Raw genomic sequence first — 19,081 nt, 5'->3', positions numbered from 1 at the left:
GGCACTTCCCATAGCCTTTGGGTGAGGCCCTCACCTCCCTGTTTGTCCGTGGAGGTAAGGCCAGCTATCACTTGTTTCAGGAAGCCCACCATCATCTGGCTGAAGGGGACCTTCCCAGCTGGATCTCCAGGCCCTCAGTCTTGGGGGAGGGAGAAAGGGGAAATGGGGAAAGGAAGACTGTGTCCTGTGGCATCAGCCATCAACAAGGAGGGGCCCATCTGTCACATGCGGTTCCAGGGGACCCCAGTAGCTGGTCCTCTCGCCACTTGCTCATTCTGTGGCTTTCAGAGTCAAGGTGCAGTGAACTTATCCTCTGCCTGGAAGAAGTCTAAGATGAGACAGGCTACAAAGAGCCATGAGACCCTGGGTGGGGGTGCCTTGTGAAGGCAAAGAAAGGATGCCTATGCATCTGGGGGAGAGCCAGCCCTGCTGTCTCAACATGCAGCCCAGAGACCAGGGTCCCCTGTGGGCTCTCTGCCTGCTGCCCTGCTGGGCACCATCTCAGCCAAGCTGAGTCCATCTTCTCGTTCGGGGACCCACCCTTCTACTTGGCCACACCCACCCAGAAACCTCTGGTCTCTACAAGGAGTAGGGTGCCCAGGTAGAGACAGGTCAGGATCTTCAATATCTTTGCGTTTTGCCCCCATTTCCAGAGGAATCCTTTCACCGCCCCTTTCTGTACTTCTCCACCCTCTCCTACCTGCTAATTTGGATGGAAATTGCTTTTGACAGGTGCCACTGGTGCTGGGGTCTCAGGGTGAGAGAACGGAGAAAGCTGAACTAATTCTGATTAACTGGGACCAAGACCAGAGAGGAGGAACTGGCAGAAATGGGGCACGGTGGCCCTCTGTGGGAGTGAGGGCATCAGAATGATTTCTATAAAAACCAGACTTTGTCTGAGATCCAGGGCCGAGCATGATTGCTGGCAGTGAAACGCTCCAGCAGGGTCCGGCAACAATAAAGGTGGGCAAGGATTCACCAGCGGTGTGACCTGGGGCGTGTTATTCACCCTCTCTGTTTCCTCATCTATGAAAAGAGGATCATAACGATCTCAGAGAGAGTATGTTGAGCACCCAGCTAAGTGCCTGGCAACATGGACACTGAAGATGCCTGTCCCCTCATCTTGGTCCCTGCCACCATTATAAGGGGCAGAATTCAAGGGAGGAGCAAGCCCTCTCACTTCTATGGGGGCCAGTCCTATTCAGCTGGGCTTCCTAAGCCAAGTGGCCAGTAAGTCTCATGTGCATTTTGTTGTTGTTATTGTTTTTGTTTTTTTGTATTTTTAGGGCCACACCCACAGCATATGGAGGTTCCCAGGCTAGGGGTTGAATTGGAACTGCAACTTCTGGCCTACACCACAGCCACAGCAATGCGGGATCCAAGCCACGTCTGCGACCTACGCCACAGCTCACGGCAATGCTGGATCCTTAACCCACTGAGTGAGGGCAGGGATTGAACCTGAATCCTCATGGATACTAGTCAGGTTTATTACCTCTGAGCCACAATGGGAACTACCCCCACTCCCCTTCCCCCATCCCTAGCATTTAACAGCTGAGGTCATGTTGACCCCTTCTGGGTCAAGGAGTATTCTCCCAGGGCACAGCTAAAAATAGGGGTGTCCGAATTAAATAACTTGCCCATGTGCACATACCCAGTGCATGCTGGAGCCAGGTTTGGGGCCTAGGTCTGAGTCCTAACCCTGCACCCCCAAACTGGGGTCCTGAGAAGTTTAAGATATGCTTTTTGGTTTTTTTGGGGTTTTTTTGTTTTTTTGGTCTTTTTAGGGCCACGCCCACTGCATATGGAGGTTCCTAGGCTAGGGGATGAGTTGGAGCTGCAACTTCTGGCCTACACCACAGCCACAGCAACACCAGATCCTTAACCCAATGATTGAGACCAGGGATTGAACCCACATCCTCATGGATGCTAGTTGGGTTCGTTAACAGCTGAGCCACAATGGGAACTCCAAGAAATGCTTTTTGATGAAGGTCTGGTGTGGATCCCAGGCCCGCAGGTGCTGGGCTCCTTCCTGGCTCCCCTCCACTTGCTAACCTGGAAAGGCCCCTTGCCGTGCCTTGCTCCTGGCTCAGAACTTTCAATGGGGCTGCTCTGCTTGCCCTTTTCCACAGGGTGGCCAGGAGGCTCCTGAGAGGCAAGGGTGCCTTAACATGCACAAGGGCAACTTTGTCACCTGTGTCTGTGGGGGAAGATGAGTTTTAAGGTGAGACCGTGTTCTGAGTCTCTGGCGGAGGGAGACCTGGGTGCTTTGCGTTTGAAGGTTCCGCAGAACTGTGCAGACACAGTCAATGGAGCAGCTGCTTGTCCAGGAGCCACGGTGACGAGGGCCGAAGCAGGTGGACTCACCTGCGTGGCCAGGATGCCGTGCTTGATCCCTGTGTTGTGCGTCCCGGACCCAATGACGCCACCTGCAGTCACATCAGACACAGCTCCCAGGCTGGGCGTGGGGAGGGGAGGGACAGGGGACACGTTAGGCTTCTGGGGACAATGCCCAGCCCCGGTTGTAGTGTGACACGCCTCAGAACAGAGTAGTTGATTTATCTCCTGCCTGGGACTCTCACCCCTGATTGACAGTGACTGTCTGATTGGCCAGCCCCCAGTCCCTGAGCCAGTTTCCTCATCTGGGGGCCTGTCAGTGGGTCTGGTGGGAGCGGCTCCGCCTTGAGGGGAGGCCCGCCTGCTTGTGGGCTTTCTGCAGCCTACAATATCCCTCCGCCACCCTCCATCCGCCAACAATATCTTCTCCGATGACCAGAGGTCAAAATGCCCCCCGCTAAGACTTCCCCAGACTCAGCCTATCTAAGCCTGCAGAGCGCCCCCCCCCCCGCCTCCGCAAGTCCGTGTCAGAATCCCACCCACACGGTCCCAGGGGCATCCAGAACAGGAGACTGTGTCACCCTCAGGGAAAACTACTTCGGAGTCCCCAGGGGCTCCGGGATAAAGCCTGCATCCCTCAGCCCAGCATCCCAGGGCCCGGGGAAGAATAAGAAGATTCTGTGCGCACAAGGGGCCAGATTCTGAAAGGGGAGTAGGACCCCTCCACTGGTGTGGGCTCTGAGGGCAGGAATTAGAAAGATGTGCCCAGATCTCAAGGTGCAGGAAAATGAATGCGTCAGGAGTTTAAAAAAGTCTTACTTCTCCAGACCTTTCAGCCCCCACTTTTTTCGTCTGTAAATGGGGGTTTCACTTCTTGCTGAGAGAGGGCAGTCAAGCCCTCAGCAGGGCAGCCTGCCACAGCTCTGTGCACCACCCCGGCCGCCCAGCCCCCAGCTACAGGCATTCCCAAGGTCCCCGCAGCATCCTTGGAGCTGGGGAGCCAGGTGGTCCCAGGATACATAGGGCGGGACAGCCAAACGTTTTGAGTGGCAGCTGAGCCCTGTGCCGGCAGCTCCTTGAGGAGGACTGGGTCCCCAGGGAGGTCAGAGAGGCATCAGGAACAGGGCACAGAGATGCTGCAGGGCCCAGAAGCAAGCCTGTGATGAACAGACAGGGCTGTAGTCATGGGTCACAGACTGCATCCTGCTATCTGCATGTGGCCCTGCATGTCCCACACGCTTTCTCTCCCTGGGGCTTTTGCTCATGCGGCTCCCTCTGTCTGAATCCCTCTCCTCCTCTCTTTTTTTCTGGTCCACACCTAGGCCTCTTTGGGGATTTAACCCAGAGGCCCTTCCTGCAGGGAGCCTGCCAAAACTGAATCTGGGCACCGCAAGCCCCCACCCCCGCCCTGAACACTTCTCTGACATTGAACCTCTAGCTCTGCGTCACGCCTGTCACTTTGTAGGGTCATCTGCCCCCCTGCTGGGAGCTCCTTGTGAGTGGGTCTGGGTTTTATTCATCCTGGCTTCTTCTGGCCTGAACAAAGCATGCACATGATAGACACTCCATAAATGTCTGAGTTGCCAAGACCCTTGGAGAGGCAGAAACAGAATGGTTTTCAGAGTGAAAAGGTATGGGTGATGTCTCGGGGCCTGCAATAAGAAACCTGTGCAAATGGATCACCCACACTCAAAGACCAGCCACTGGCTTCTATTGTGGCAATATTCCACCATGAAGAGATTGCTACCTCCATAGCCAAAATACTTCTGCCACTTGTTTCTAATGGTTGAAATTCCACCATTAGTCATTCACTCCTTTGGTTATATTTGACTCCTATTTCAATGGAAACCCCCTGATATTAAGCTTGAGCACTCACTGATACCATGTTTGGATGGAGAAACAAGTGCAGCCACACATAGGTATATCAGGAAGCCCTGGGTCTCAATCAGCATGCTCCTCTCTTCCTCTGAGTGCTTATTTTGCATATCCCTTTATTAGGGTCCATATCATCTTGTTCTAAGTGCTGGCCAAGGCCAGGGAGGGAGTGGTCTATCCAGGGAAGGGGGAGAGGGGGTGGCTCTTACTTGGACAAGGCCAGGCCGTGTTTGTCCAGCTGTGGGTGCAGGTCAGCCAGGAGGATGCCGGCCTCCACCGTCACCTGCTTCTTCTCCATGTCCACCTGCAAGAGACCAGCACGGGCTGGGATGAGCTAGGCGGTCATGCAGCCTTCACCCCACAGCCATGCTTCATGTGAATGTGAGCAAGTCTGGCCCAGCCTGCAGTCAGCCCAAGCCCCCTCCCACTGCAGGCAGCCCAGGGGGTGTGGGCAGGACCCTAGAGTGCCAGGGCTTTGGGAATCTGTGTAACCTTTCTTTTCCAGGGGGAGGAAATAAGGAGCAGGGAAGAGAAAGGATTTGCCCAAAGTCACGGCAGGGCTGGAACTAGCGCTCAAGTCTCCTAAGCCACGTGGGAAAATGGTGTCCTGGGCTTCCCACAGCCCCACTGGGAGGGAGGGGCAGTCTCTCTCCTTTGCACAGGGAGGAAACTGAATTTCAGGGACTTCAAGTCACTTGCTCAAGGTCACACAGATATCGGCAGCAGAACAGAGATGAGAATCCAAAGCACGCACTCGTTGTCCTGACCCTGAGCCCAGAGCCCAGCAAAGTCAATTGCTGGAGCCCAGTCCTCAGTAATTAGCGATCAGAGTTAATTACTGCCGTGATTGATGTCTCGACCGGAACATTGTCTACGGGGTGGAGACTCAACCTGAGCAAATTAGGAAATAAACAGTGGAAAGAAACCCAGGACTTCTGCTAGCAGGGCTGGGTGGAGGAGAGGGTACTTGGCAAAAATAATAGCTCAGGGAAGCTGGTCCTGTCAGGTGAGAACAAGTGCTTTCCTAACACATGGCACCCCTGTCTGGCCCTCATTTCCTGGGGCCCTCTCTGGATGCTGGTTGAATTCCACTGACAGACCCCAGCACAGAGTTCCTGTCAGATTCCTGAGCTGTGATAAGCTGTGTGACCTTAAGCAAGTCACTCCCCCTCTCTGATCTTGTTGCCTCATTTGTAAAACAGGTTAAGTGCTAATCCTTCCGGATTTGTCATTGTGAATCCACCTTTGGGGGCGCCCAACTGCCCTTGTTCTAAAGAAATGGAGAGGAGGGGAAGGCGAACATCCTCTCTGTGGCCACAAGGGGGCGCACAGGCCAGACAAGCGGCCCGAGCAAGCCTAGCGAGGGCCGCCCTGGAGGGGGATCATGGGCCAACCAGGAGTTGGGGTGTCACCTGAGGACTCAGGGGCAAGGAGAGGATCAGGCCTGAGGAAAAAGGCTAAGGAGTTCTCTCCCAGAGTCTGGGATGGAGGGGGCGGCTGTGGGGCTTGGGGCCAACAGAGGTGGGGAGACGAGGGCTCCGGGTACCTTGAGGACGCGGTTCATCTTGCCCATGTGGATCATGAAGCCGTCGGTGCAGGCGATGTCTGAGGGCGAGTGGCCACCGCCCACCACCTTCACCCGCTTGTTCTGCTGCCTGGCCAGCGCCAGCACCTGCCAAGGCAACACCTGCGTCAGCCCTGGCCCAGGCGTCTCTGTGTGGGGCAGCCCAGCCTCCCGGCTCTGCCCTCCCCGGCCTCTGAGGCTCTGCCTGCCTGGAGCCGAAGCGCAGGCCACCCCAGGAAGGAGCCAGAGAGAAAGGCCAGGAAGCAGGGGTGGGGGGTGGGGGTGGAGAAGCAAGGAAACAACCTAAAGTGGGGCTCCCCAATGCTCCCCAGAGCAGCCACTACACCTGATCACATTCCTCTCCAGGGCAGGACTTTTTCCAGGGCACCCGCCACCTTAAGAAGAAGGCCCAGGCTCCTCATGCTGCCCCACAGGGGCCTCCGCTGGCTCCTGGGCTGGAATGAAGGGTTCGGGGTTGGGGGACCAGAGAAGGAAGGAACCCTGGCTTGACTGGACTCTGTAACCCTGTGTCCACCTCAGGCCTGGCGGGGGTGGTCTTGAATGAAAAAGGAAATGAATGCAGGGTGTCACTTAAGTGAACCCCCTCTCTCTCTGTCTCTCTCATGTCTCTGCCCAAACACCCTCCCTCGTGGAGGGGACGCCCCGTCACATGATTTAGACCTCGAGGGGTTCCACGGTCAAGAAAGACTGAGAAATACTCCACAGCATTTGTCTCCCCCGCCTACACCCCATGTGTGAGGCACATTTAAGGCTATAGGGTCTATAATGAAGACATCTGTTTAGCACCACCTTCCTCAGGCCACTTGACCACACAGCCTTTTTTTTTTTTTTTTTTTTTTTTTGGTCTTTTTGCTGTTTCTTGGGCTGCTCCCTTGGCATATGGAGGGTCCCAGGCTAGGGGTCCAGTTGGAGCTGTAGCCACCGGCCTACACCAGAGCCACAGCAACTCGGGATCTGAGCTGCGTCTGCGACCCACACCACAGCTCACGGCAATGCCAGATCCTTAACCCAATGAGCGAGGCCAGGGATCGAACCCACAACCTCATGGTTCCTAGTCGGATTCATTAACCACAGAGCCACAAACGGGAACTCCCCACACAGCTATTTTTATTTTCCTCCAGCCCTACCAGCCCTCTGGGGAAAGATGGGTCTGCACCTGCCCCCAGTGTTTGTCATTCATGGTCCTGCAGGCCTGCACATCAACAGCAGCCACCTCTGCTCTCGGCTCAGAATGGAGCCTGTCGCCTTGGCACTCAAGGCTCTCAGATCCATTCAAAGCCATTCTGCCTCCCGCCTTCCTCCCCTGCCCAAGCATCCTCAACGGCCAGGACTCTCCAGGCATCCCCTGCATTTCCCCTCGCTCACACCGCCCTTCCCCAGCTCCCTGGTGAGCTCCTGTTCATCCTCCAGCGCCTAGCTCAGTGACCACTTTCCTGAAGGAGAGGTTGGTGGCTTTGAATCCTGGTTTGAATCCCAGATCTGACCCTTACTCATATGGGAAAACTACAAAGTCTCTCTGAGCCTCAATTTGCCCATCTGCCAAATGGGGCTGATAATCACCACCTCATAGGTATAAGTATGCGTGGGGATGATGGGAACATGAACATGAAGCAGGCGGTGCTGATCACTTAGTTGTGACCATGTCTTTCCCACTGCTCTCCTCCGAGTACTGCCTCCCACCATGTGCGCAGACTTAAGCCATGCGCACACAGGCAGAGGGGTTGTTTCCATTCTCTGTGCTCTGGGGTTAGCTGTGTGCAGCCTGTCTTAGGGGAAGCCTTTTAAAAGCAGAGGTTGGGGAGTTCCCGTCGTGGTGCAGTGGTTAACGAATCCAACTAGGAACCATGAGGTTTTGGGTTTGATCCCTGGCCTTGCTCAGCGGGTTAAGGATCAGGTGTTGCCATGAGCTGTGGTGTAGGTGGCAGATGCGGCTCGGATCCCACGTTGCTGTGGCTCTGGCATAGGCCAGTGGCTACAGCTCTGATTTGACCCCTAGCCTGGGAACCTCCATATGCCGCGGGAGTGGCCCTAGAAAAGGCAAAAAGACCAAAAAATAAATAAATAAAAAATAAATAAAGGCAGAGGTTGGGGCTAATGTATTCATTCATTCTTTCACTCACTCATTCATTCAACAAATATTCCTTAAGTGCTTCCCATGTGCCAGGCAGAGGGCTGGATGCTGAGGATAAAATGGAAAATAGGACAAATATGGCCTATGCCCTTATGAAGAAGAGGGATAAAAGCGTGAAAATGCTCATGCCAACAAAAGAACTGCAGGTATTGAATGTGCAATGAAAGAAAGAAAGAAGCGGAGTTCCCTGGTGGCTCAGGGGGTTAAGGATCTGGTGGGTTGTCCCTGCTGTGGCTTATTTTGCCTGGCCTGGGAAACTTCAGCATGCCTCAGGTGCAACCAAAAGAAGAAGAAAAAGAAATAACAAGGAGCCCAGACAGAGAAGACAGGGACATACTCAGATGAGGTGGTCTGGGAAGCCTCTGAGGAGATTTACCACGAGACCTAAAGAATGAAAAGGAGTTGGTCCTGTGAAAAATGCAGGGACAGGCATCTCAGGCAGGGGGAACAGCAAGTGCTAAGGCACAGAGGTAGGAAAAACTTGGTTTGTCCTGGAAGAACCACATGTCTGGGAGGTAGTGAGCCAGGGGCAAAGGGACTTTAGGGAGGCCAGAGAGACACCCAGAGGATGCCCAGCCTTGGAGTCAGGAGTTGGGGTTTTGTTCCACACACAATGAAAGCCTCTGAAGGGCAAGGAAGTAACCCAATTCACCTTACATTTTAAGAAAAGTACTTTTACTGACTGTGGAAGAGTATTCGAGGGAGGAAGGAATTGAAGCCCGGATATCAGGGGTGAGGTCGCCACAGGCCAGGAAAGGTGAGGAAGGGATGGTGGCCTGGGCTCATAGAGTGATGATGGTGCAGGAGAGAAGGACGTGGGCTCTAGAAACTTCCGAGACAGGACTTGAATTCAGATAGGGGCTGTGAGCTTAAGTTTGGCACTTGCCATCAGCCTCTACATGGAGTAAAACATGAGCCACGGCAGCTGCTGACCCACAGCGCCCCCTGAGCAGAGCTCAGCGTGGAGACCAGGAGTGAGACACTCGGTGCTCTGGGGAAACTGGAAGAACAGGTCTTCAGATAGATATTTTAGGAGACTATTCTATGAGCCCAAATCTTGCATCTCCTCATATCTAGAAAAACACTAAAACCCACCAACGATGACAGATGTCTGCGACTGTCAGGAACCTTTGCCAGACCAGCAGCAAACCTCTGTAAGAGGTGGGCCTGGCTGCGGGCGCCTCCCCCTTTGCCTTTGGGACATAATCCTGATACTGCCTCTTTCTGCTTTGGGACAGTAGTTCCGAGATAGCTCTGAAATACTGCCTCCTGGGCTGTCTTTAGTGGGCAAAACAAAAGAGGTCATGGTCAACTGGGAGAATGGCCACTCCCAAGGGTGAGCCCATGAGACCTGAGGGAACTCGGGAACCGCATAGCAAAGGAGTGATTCCTCTAAGCCCAGGCCTTCACCTCTTCCCAAAGAAACGGGTTTTCTGTAAATCTTTTGTTTTCCTACTAGCTTCCCCTTTGTTGCAAAAACTCATATATCCCAGCTTCCCCCCTCGCCTCCTTGGAGCAGTTTCGCGGGGCTACCTGAGGTGCTGTCTCCTGGGCTTAAGTCCTAATTTCACACCAAATAAAACTGAACTCTCAACTTTCAGGTTATACTTTTTTTTTTAGTTGACAAGGCAAATAAAGAAGGGACACTGGGGAGTTCCTGTTGTGGCTCAGCAGGTTAAGAACTTGACATAGTGTCCATGAGGATTTGAGTTCGATCCCTGGCTGTGGTGTAGGCTAGCAGCTGCAGATCCAATTCGACCCCTAGCCTGGGAACTTCCATATGCCACAGGTGCAGCTGTAAAAATAAAAATAAATTTTTAAAAAGAAGGGACACTGACCTGCTTCTGGGCTTCTAGTTTGAGTAACCAAGTGGTTGGTACAAAGACAGGGAAGACTACAATAGAACAGTCTGGAGGCAAACAAACATTGAAAACATTTTGAGCACATAGGGAGTTCCCGTCATGGCGAAGCAGAAACAAATCCGACTAGGAACCATCAGGTTGTGGGTTCAATCCGTGGCCTCGCTCAGTGGGTTAAAGATCTGGCGTTGCCGTAAGCTGTGGTATAGGTTGCAGCTGCAGCTCGGATCCGGCATTGCTGTGACTCTGGTGTAGGCCGACAGCAGCAGCTCCGATTCGACCCAAAGCCTGGGAACCTCCATATGCCAATGGTGCGGCCCTAAAAAGACAAAAGACAAAAAGAAAAAAAAAAGAAAAAAAAAAAGAAAACATTTTCAGCATATAAATTTGTGGGTTTTTTTTTTTTTTTGGTCTTTTTAGGGCTGCATCTGCGGCATATGGAAGTCCCCAGGCTAGGGGTCGAATCAGAGCCGCAGTTGCCAGCCTACACCACAGCCACAGCAATGCGGGATCGGAGCCACATCTGTGATCTATACCACAGCTCACGGTAACACCAGATCTTCAACCCACTGAACGAAGCCAGGGATCAAACCTGCATCTTCATGGATACTAGTCGGGTTCTAAACCTCCTGAACCACAACAGGAACACCTGCGATGTCTTTGAAAGAAGCCGCATGTGAATCTGCCGTTCACAGAAGAGACCTCCAGCTGGAGGCAACCTCACGGAGCTATCGCCTGGCCAGCAGTTCTGGGTCTTAGCCAGGAAATCCACCTTCCTCGTCTCTGAGGCAGCCTGGTCCACAGGGACGGGATGGAGCCAGCGGTCCAGCGGCCGGGCTCTGAGCCCGAGCTGGGATGCACACTCACCTCTCTGATCTCCTCCACGGATGTGGGCTGATAGTACATCTCAGGGCAGCAGCCATAGGTCTTTGCCCAGTTTTGGAACTTGACCCCTTTGTGCCCATGGACCTGGAATAGGACAAAATCCAGATCACTGCCCACATGTGGCCCTGGGCTGCCCTGACCCCCACCCACTGTCCCTCCATTGTAGAGACGGGAAGCTGGGGCTGTGGCGCTGAGCCAGGCTCCCGCTCTGCTCTCATCTCCCCTCAGGGTCACTGGGAAGGTTAAACACGCACTGGGAGCTCTAAGGCCAGGCATCCATGCCTGGAGGACTTCCCGCTACCCTCCCTCTGGGTCCCCCAGTGAGGGGCACAGATCACACAGAAAACCCCACTACTCTTAGGAGAAGGGGGCTAGGAAAGATGAGGGGTGCAGCCCGAGAAAGCAGGACTGGGGGTCCTGCCCCGTCTCCGAGGGCCCCGGTAGAAGGTGCACTGGGCCCAGAAGCCTGACTGGGGAAGGGGCTGCATGAGCGGGGCTGGTGGCCTGAGAAGGAACGGAACTCCAACCTTCTCTGCCAGCCTTCTCCCCCAGGAAGGAGCATGTCTGGGAGACTCCATGGCAGCCTTTCCTGACCTCGAGGCCACCCCAAGTGGCCTTGGGGAAAAGACTCCCATTTGTGAGGTCCATATTGTATGCTGGGCACTGTTCTGGGATCCTCCATATGTCATATCTTATTTAGGCCTCACGATAAACACAATGAAATGGGTAATATTCCTCTCATTTTCAGGAGCAGAAACCAAGGCCCAGAGAGGTGGAATAACTTCCCCAAACTCACACAGCAACCAAGTAAAGACACTGGAATCCAACCCAGGCTTTCCTCTCCATCCCTTCCCCATACCCCAGTGCCTCCCTAGAGCCTTGACTGCAATTCAGGAGCTTCCCCTAGCCTCCCCTTGGCCCCACACCTTGCCCTCCTAGGCCAGGTTCATGGGCGCAGCCTGGACGCAGACCAGCTGGGCTGACCGGCCATGCCATGTGGTCCTACCATGGCTCCAGCGGTGGGTCAGTGGCCTTGGCTGACTGGCTTCCTCCAGGAACAGAGCACTGGGCAGCAGGGCACAGAGGGGCTGAGACCAGCAGCACGATGACAGAGACCGCAGAAACTCAGGCCTGGCTCTGCCGCTGCTGCACACAGAGGGGCTTGGAGCCCCAGCCAAGGTGGATAAACAGTGTGACCACAGGCTCCACCCAGACAAACAGCGGCTCAGGCCTGCCCCCTGCCCCGGGGCCCCTCAGGCAGCAAGGTGGAAAGGCAGAGTTTCCAGGGTATCTGCCTTCTTCTTGCAAGCTGTTTACCTCTGATCCCAAGTCTGGGCATTCTAGAGCTGAAAGACTCCCCCCACCCCACCATCCACCCCCCTCACCCCCGGCCTGGAAACTGGATCCTTAATACCACGGGTTGGGGAGGCCGTTTATTTGTTCATTTGTCACTTCATTTGTCAGAGCTGGGGATGAATAGACCAGGCCACCCACCACTACAGGGAGACAGAATGGGATGCTGTAGCAGTAAGAGGGACAGGTGACACTCAGCCCAGGCAGACGTCTAGCTGAGATCTTCCCTTCCTCAGACTTTGGGGAAGGCAGACCAGGGTTCCTCTTCCATGCTTTGCTGGTTAACCTCTGTGAACCTGTCTTCTCTTCAGTAAAGTGGGGGCCTTTTTGCCTAATACGCTGAGTGGACATAAAGGTTAGCGCAGAGGTCTGGGAAGCACTGGGATGCGATCGGAGCTTGAAATGGTATCAGGCTCTTGCACTGGCCCCCAGCTTCAGGCTTGTGGAAACAGGTTGCTCGGGATGTTCCTGTCCACATCGCCGCCCCTTGGCTCCGTGCCTGGCCCGGCTCCAGCCTCCAAGGCACATTTGTGCAACGAACAGTTTAATGAATCACGGAGTGTCTTGGCTTATCAGATCTCTCCCAGCCAAGAGCTGGGCTCTAGTGGAAAGCATGGGGTTTTGGAGGCAAGGCCAGATTGGAGCAGCCGAGCTTGGAGTCAGATACACACAGGAGTCCTGGAAACAGGGGGTAGGTATCAGAGTCACAACTGTGTCCCCCAGACCAAGATCTCCAGCAGCGGCTGGGGAAGTGGAGCTGAGGTGGGTGTGGCAGCCACGTGCTTCCCACAGGGAAATCCCAGCTCGTAGAGATACTGTTGTTTATAATCACTGAGAGCAGTTCAACGGCAGAAAGACAAGTCCCAGGGCCACGGACAAGTGAGGAATCTGCAGAGCTCAGGGCCGCAGAGAAGCGCTGGCAGCAGTGTTATGGGCTGAGTTTTGCCTGTGCCCCTCCCCCACCCCCAAGTTTCTAGGTTGAAGCCTTAACCCCCAGGACCTGGGAATGTGACTACATTTGGAGATAGGGTGTTTAGAAGTCATGGAGTTAACATGAGGTCATTAGGATGGGTCCTGATCCAATATCACTGTGTCGAGATAAGCGATTAGGGCACAGACACTAGAGGCCAGGCCGTGTGAGGACAGAAGAGGACGACTGACTACAAGCCCAGGAGAGACGCCTCAGGGAAAACCAACCCCGCCCAGAGCTTGGTCTTGGACTTCCAGCCTCCGGAGCTATGAGACAATAAATGCCTGTGTTGGACCCACTTGGTCTGTGGTTCTTTGCTGTGGCCACCTAAGCATGTTGCCTGCAAGCCCCCGTGCTGGGGTCTCCACCGAGGCCTTTGTGAGGGACAAGAGCCAGGCCTCTAGCCCCTGTGCTGTTTCCCTTGGGTGGTCCTTGATGGAAGTCAGGGCTGGTATGCTCTAGGCTGCCAGCTCCATCACTGGAGGGAGGAGAGCTAGGGGCCCTCTCCCCAGACCCCCACCTGAGAGGGAGGGCTTGGTCTCAGTGAGGAGGCCTAGGGGAGAAAGCACCTGTCAGCTGGGTTACTGTCCTTTTCCAGGGGGTCCTGGAAGGGGATCCAGGGGCTGGGGTCACCAGGCAGGGTGTGCTGAGCATCAAGCCAGGAGGGCAAAGAAGCCCACGGCAAGGAGGGGAGGGGACAGCCTGATGGCACCCCAAATAAACATTCCCACTCGCCCTCAAGCCCTGTCTCCACAACTTCTGGCAAAGTGTGTTCTGCGCCCACTCACAAAATGCCACTTCACCCTTTGGGTGAACGCTTTTGGAGGCAGGCTGTTCTGGAAGCCGGCTGCTGCGGGTGTGGGAGGGCCTGGGCTGGGCCCCAGAACTGCCCGGGTCTCCCTTTCCTCCTCTGCGGAGATCGCCAGGGGCCTGGAGTCCCTCTCCAGGCTCTTTTTCCTCACCCTGTGCTATTGTCCTTGCAAGGTGCGCTTCCTCCCTCAGCCCCAAGCCTATGGCATCAATTTTATAAACTGCCTTTATGGAAAAAAATAAAACGACATGGAAAGAAAATATAAGGATCAGCAAAAACGGGGTGTATCAGTTAATTCAATCTGCAGTGCTACCCTTTCACCTTGGAGTTGAGGTCGATGGTTTATTGCTCATTTCTTCTTGTCTGAAGGACTCAGCTTGTTCCATACTTGCTGAGTCTTTACTTTCTCAAATGTTTGTCGCAGGGAGAATAATGCCACTATCTTAGTGGTCACTAGAGCTTGTTTATTTATTTCTTTACTCTTTTCCTTTCTTGTATGTTAGTCAATGAAAATATGACCTTAATATACAACGCGTACGTGGAAACTTCCCACATTTATTTGAAACACTGTGAGCCTTTGGAAGAGTGTTTAATAACTTCTGATCCACAGATATTCCTTCCTTTGTCCTATTTGGCCAGCTCATTCTCTGTAAAAAGGCATAAAGAGGAGTTCCCGTCGTGGCTCAGTGGTTAACAAATCCGACTAGGAACCATGAAGTTATGGGTTCGATCCCTGGCCTTGCTCAGTGGGTTAAGGATCTGGCGTTGCCTTGAGCTGTGGTGTAGGCCGCAGACACAGCTCGGATCCTGCATTGCTGTGGCTGTGGTATAGGCTGGCGGCTACAGCTCTGATTAGACCCCTAGCCTGGGAACCTCCATATGCCGCGGGAGCGGCCCCAGAAAAAGGCAAAAAGACAAAAAAAACAAAACAAAACAAAAAAACAATGGAATTCCAGGGGTTGCTCAGTGGGTTAAGAACCTGACTAGTATCCATGAGGATTCAAGTTCAATCCCTGGCCTCACTCAGTGGGTTAAGGATCCAGCATTGCTGTGAGCTGTGGTGTAGGTCACAGATGCAGTTTGGATCCCACCTTGCTACAGATGCAGCTCCAATTCGACTCCTAGCCTGGGACCTTCCATATGCTGCAGGTGTGGCCATAATAATAAAAAAGAAAAAGAAAAAAAAAAACTTTAGTAAAGTGAGCTTACAACCTGCAGAATGGGAGAGAATATTTGCAAATAATCTATCATTATAAGGAATTAATATCCAGAATATATATTGGATTGAATAAACAAGATGTAGAATACACATACAATTGAATATTATTCAGCCTTAAAAAGGAAGGAAATTCTGGGAGTTCCCGTCGTGGCGCAGTGGTTAACGAATCCGACTAGGAACCATGAGGTTGGGGGTTCGGTCCCTGCCCTTGCTCAGTGGGTTAACGATCCGGCGTTGCCGTGAGCTGTGGTGTAGGTTGCAGACACGGCTTGGATCCCGTGTTGCTGTGGCTCTGGTGTAGGCCAGCGGCTATGGCTCCAATTCGACCCCTAGCCTGGGAAACTCCATATGCCGCGGGAGCGGCCCAAGAAATAGCAAAAAGACAAAAAAAAAAAAAAAAAAAAAAGGAAGGAAATTCTGACATTAGGATACAACATGGATGAATCTTGAGGACCACAGAGCCTCAGAGCAAGCCTCTCCAGAATGTGTTACTTTTGCATGAGAAGCTCGAAGCAATAGAGACCCTGTGGGTTCAAAAGAAACTACTGTCCTTCCCTTAACTACTTAGAAGAATTTAAACTGGGAATTTTTCCCAGAAAAAAACTCCTACAATGGCTGAGAAAGCATTTTATCATTTGTGCCCAAATGGATTTCTTTGAACAGCGAGGCATGATATTTGCCACCCAACTCTTGTTGCAAAAACATTTGAGCTTCTGACCTACATAGTTTGACCACTGTTTGCTTTTAATTTGTGCTCATGGTAACGCCAGTGCGAACAAGTGGGACTTAGAGCCACTTCTAGGCCTAAAACCAGGGGTTCATTACACCCTAAGACAGACAGAAATAGCTTTTTGTCACATGCTCCAAAAGACTTGCTTTTAGAAGACGTTTCTCCTGGAAACCTCGGACACTGCTAGTTGACAGCCGCTGAAAGAGGACAGAGCTTGTGGGTGATCTCAGTGCCTTGGGAGAGCTCCAGGAACCCCCTGGCATGGGGGTGTGAGAAAGAACACAGGGTCTGCCATGTCTCTCTCTTTTTTTTTTGAGCAGCACCTGCAGTACATGGAGGTTCCCAGGCTGGGGGTCAAATCAGAGCTGCAGCTGCTGACCTACACCACAGCTCATGGCAACGCCAGATCCTTAACCCATTGAGCAAGGCCAGGGATCGAAACCCCCTCCTCAGGTATACTAGTCAGGCTCTTAACCTCCTGAGTCACAACAAGAACTCCTGTCGTGACCCTTCTTTGTCTTTTTGTCTTTTTAAGGCCAAACCCGCGGCATATGGAGGTTCCCAGGCTAGAGGTTCTAATTGGAACTGTATCAGCCGGCCTCCGCCAGAGCCACAGCAATGTGGGACCCCAGCTGCATCTGCGACCTACACCACAGCTCATGGCAACGCCAGATCCTTAACCCACTGAGCAAGGCCAGGGATCGAACCCGTGTCCTCATGGATGCTAGTCAGGTTCATTACTAGCTTAGGCACAACAGGAACTCCCTGCCACGACTCTTTTAAAAAGCTATTTCCCTCCACAGAGGCAGATACGCTTGTCATTGATGCCCTTTGCAGCCATGCAATAAAAATAACATTTTAAAATCAAATCAATTTGAACATACTTCAAACAAGTTGTACATAAAGGGGCACCTGAAAGGTATTTTGAGGAATGACCTAAAGACCTTTTCCAGCAGAGCACTTTTTATGACCCTCGATCTTGTATAACTGGTGATATTTTTGTTGCAATGCCAGGCACTCGATTCATCCAGCCCTTATTTGCCCAAAGAGCGGAATTTCTGAACATTTTGAATGATTTACCAAGATGACTGTATAGAATGCTGGAAATCGAGATGGCCAAGTAGGTTTGCCTACTCGTGTTTTTATTCTCATGAAAGATGGTCTGAGGTTTTTCTTTCCTTTCCTCCAGCCACTCCTATACAAATAAGCCTGGATATGCTCAGTAAAATATTATCTGGCTTATGTCGTCATTCCCCCTTTGGCACCCATGTGCTTATTTTTATTTTATTTATTTTAAAAATTTATTACTATCATTATTTTTTGTCTTTTGTCCTTTTAGGGCCACACCCGCAGCATATGGAGGTTCCCAGGCTAGGGGTTGAATCAGAGCTGTAGCCACCGGTCTACACCACAGCCACAGCCACGCCAGATCCGAGCTATGTCTGCGACCTACACCACACCTCAAGGCAAGGCCAGATCCTTAACCGACTGAGCAAGGCCAGGGATCGAACCTGCAACCTCATGGTTCCTAGTCGGATTCGTTTCCGCTGCGCCACGATGAGAACTCTACATTTGCTTTTTAAATTAGCCCTTTCATTCTCAGATCCAAAAGGAAGGAGGTGGTGGGGGGCTCATCCTGGATAAACTGTAATCTTAAGCCTAATACTTTGGTGGCACTTCGTCTCTGCCAGGCATTGTTCTAGAGCTCTCTGTGTCGCCTCTCATTTAATACAACCACCTGTGCATTTGGTGCTTCATGTCCCCCTATGTGTTTATGGTTGCGACCACGGCATATAGAAGTTCCCAGGCCAGGGACCGAATCTGAGCTGCAGCTACCAACCTACAATGCCAAGATCCTTAACCTGCAGCAACACAGTGGGAACTCTCCCCCATTTTTTTTTTTTAATAAGAGAGGAAACTGAGGCACAGGAAAGGCTTTCTTGAAGTCCCGCTGTATTAAGTGGTTGAGCAGGAGTTTGATCTGGGTAGTATGACTCCAAATTTAGAAAGAAGAGCTTTTGGTAGAAGAAGCTCGGCCTGCAGAACCAGATGGCCACGTTGGAATCTGGGCTCAGCCCCTGTGCTAGCCAAGCGATCCACACCTCAGTTTACCCATCTATAAAATGAGAAGGATACAAGATGGTCTGTGCAGGACTCCAGGCACATGGGGGTACCTAAGAATGATAGCTGCTAACACTCCTAAGTTGCCCCTTGTGTTCTGCACACACCTGGACCCACATACTCTTTGTTGCCTGGTTAACGGATATTCACCAAAATTCAGACTCCAGCTCAGAGACCACCTCGTCCACAAGCTTCCCCTGCTGAAAGTGCAGCGAGGGAGGTGAACACACATCTGTGAGCACATCATGCTAGGGGCGCAGGGAGACAGGGAGCATGGCCACACGTGGTTAGTGGCCCCTCCATCCAAAGGCACAGAGCGGACCATTTCTATCAGGTCGGAAGGTTCCACCGGCCAGTGCTGTTCCAGATCCTGTAGAGCCTTGCAGACTCAAGAGCCGAGGGAAATGGGGTCATCCAAATGTGTTGTTTTCTTAGAAAAATCACTCTACCTTTCTCCCAAGAACACAAACGCCAGTGTGGCAGTTGTCTTTGCTTTATTGAATAAAAGACTTCCCAGATCTGCTGAAATGATTCTAAACTGCTGCTTTTGCCTCATCAAAACAATGAATTGATTAGTCAAAGAGAACTCACCCTTGGCCACCCCCGTTCCATCCCCCACAGAACATTAACCATCCTTAGAGATAAAGTGATGCGTTTATACCCAGAGAATTAATCACACGTGATTGTTGCTGTATCTCAAATTCTGTCAAATCTGACTCATTTCATTTAAGGAAAATCATTCTTTGCTGCAGACCGCTTCAGAGCAGTGCTGCTGGTTCTGGGACAGGTAAGGCTACATGTGGGTACCACAGCAGTGCCCCAGGAGATGAAGAGGTTGGAGCGCCTGCTGGCGACAGACCCAAGTCACACCCTAAAGCTTTGAATCCACCAGTGGGTTCCTGGCATCAGTCTCCAGCCACTCAATGAGGATCCGATTCAGCTCAGCGGGCCTGGAAAGGGAACAGAAGGTGAGTCTGGCTGAACCACATGCCTCACTCACATGACGGCAGAGGTGATGAAGCAAGTGGCTCTTACTAGAGGTGAACGGGGAGTCCTGACATCCCCACCTGGGGACCCCCCCAGCTCCTTACTTGTCTATTTGTGTCCAGTGTCCGCAATCCTTAATGTGTCCCCTTTTCAGGTTGGGGATCTGGAAGAAAACCCCACCCAGAAAAGTAAATGGCAGAAGGCAAGTTTTCTGCTCCCCA

The 19,081-nt window shown here is 52.5% G+C and overlaps 2 protein-coding genes across 3 annotated transcripts in view; both read right to left on the bottom strand.

Annotated features, from left to right (window-relative positions):
* The window catches only part of GULO (gulonolactone (L-) oxidase), a 33,035-nt gene extending 21,130 nt beyond the window's left edge, over positions 1 to 11,905 (bottom strand). The window contains 5 exon segments of one of the 2 annotated variants that reach the window (NM_001129948.1): positions 2,365 to 2,455; positions 4,419 to 4,513; positions 5,756 to 5,881; positions 10,652 to 10,753; positions 11,676 to 11,905. In NM_001129948.1, the coding sequence (NP_001123420.1) occupies positions 2,365 to 2,455; positions 4,419 to 4,513; positions 5,756 to 5,881; positions 10,652 to 10,753; positions 11,676 to 11,678 (417 nt within the window). In that variant the 5' untranslated portion in view covers positions 11,679 to 11,905. 2 annotated transcript variants of the gene reach the window in all.
* The window catches only part of EPHX2 (epoxide hydrolase 2), a 75,894-nt gene continuing 75,557 nt past the window's right edge, over positions 18,745 to 19,081 (bottom strand). The window contains 2 exon segments of the mRNA NM_001001641.1: positions 18,745 to 18,823; positions 18,965 to 19,023. Coding sequence (NP_001001641.1) covers positions 18,745 to 18,823; positions 18,965 to 19,023 — 138 coding nt within the window.

The sequence above is a fragment of the Sus scrofa genome, chromosome 14 (assembly GCF_000003025.6).
Source record: "Sus scrofa isolate TJ Tabasco breed Duroc chromosome 14, Sscrofa11.1, whole genome shotgun sequence".
Classification (NCBI taxonomy): Eukaryota; Metazoa; Chordata; class Mammalia; order Artiodactyla; family Suidae; genus Sus; species Sus scrofa.
This window is presented reverse-complemented; position numbering and strand designations above follow the sequence as displayed.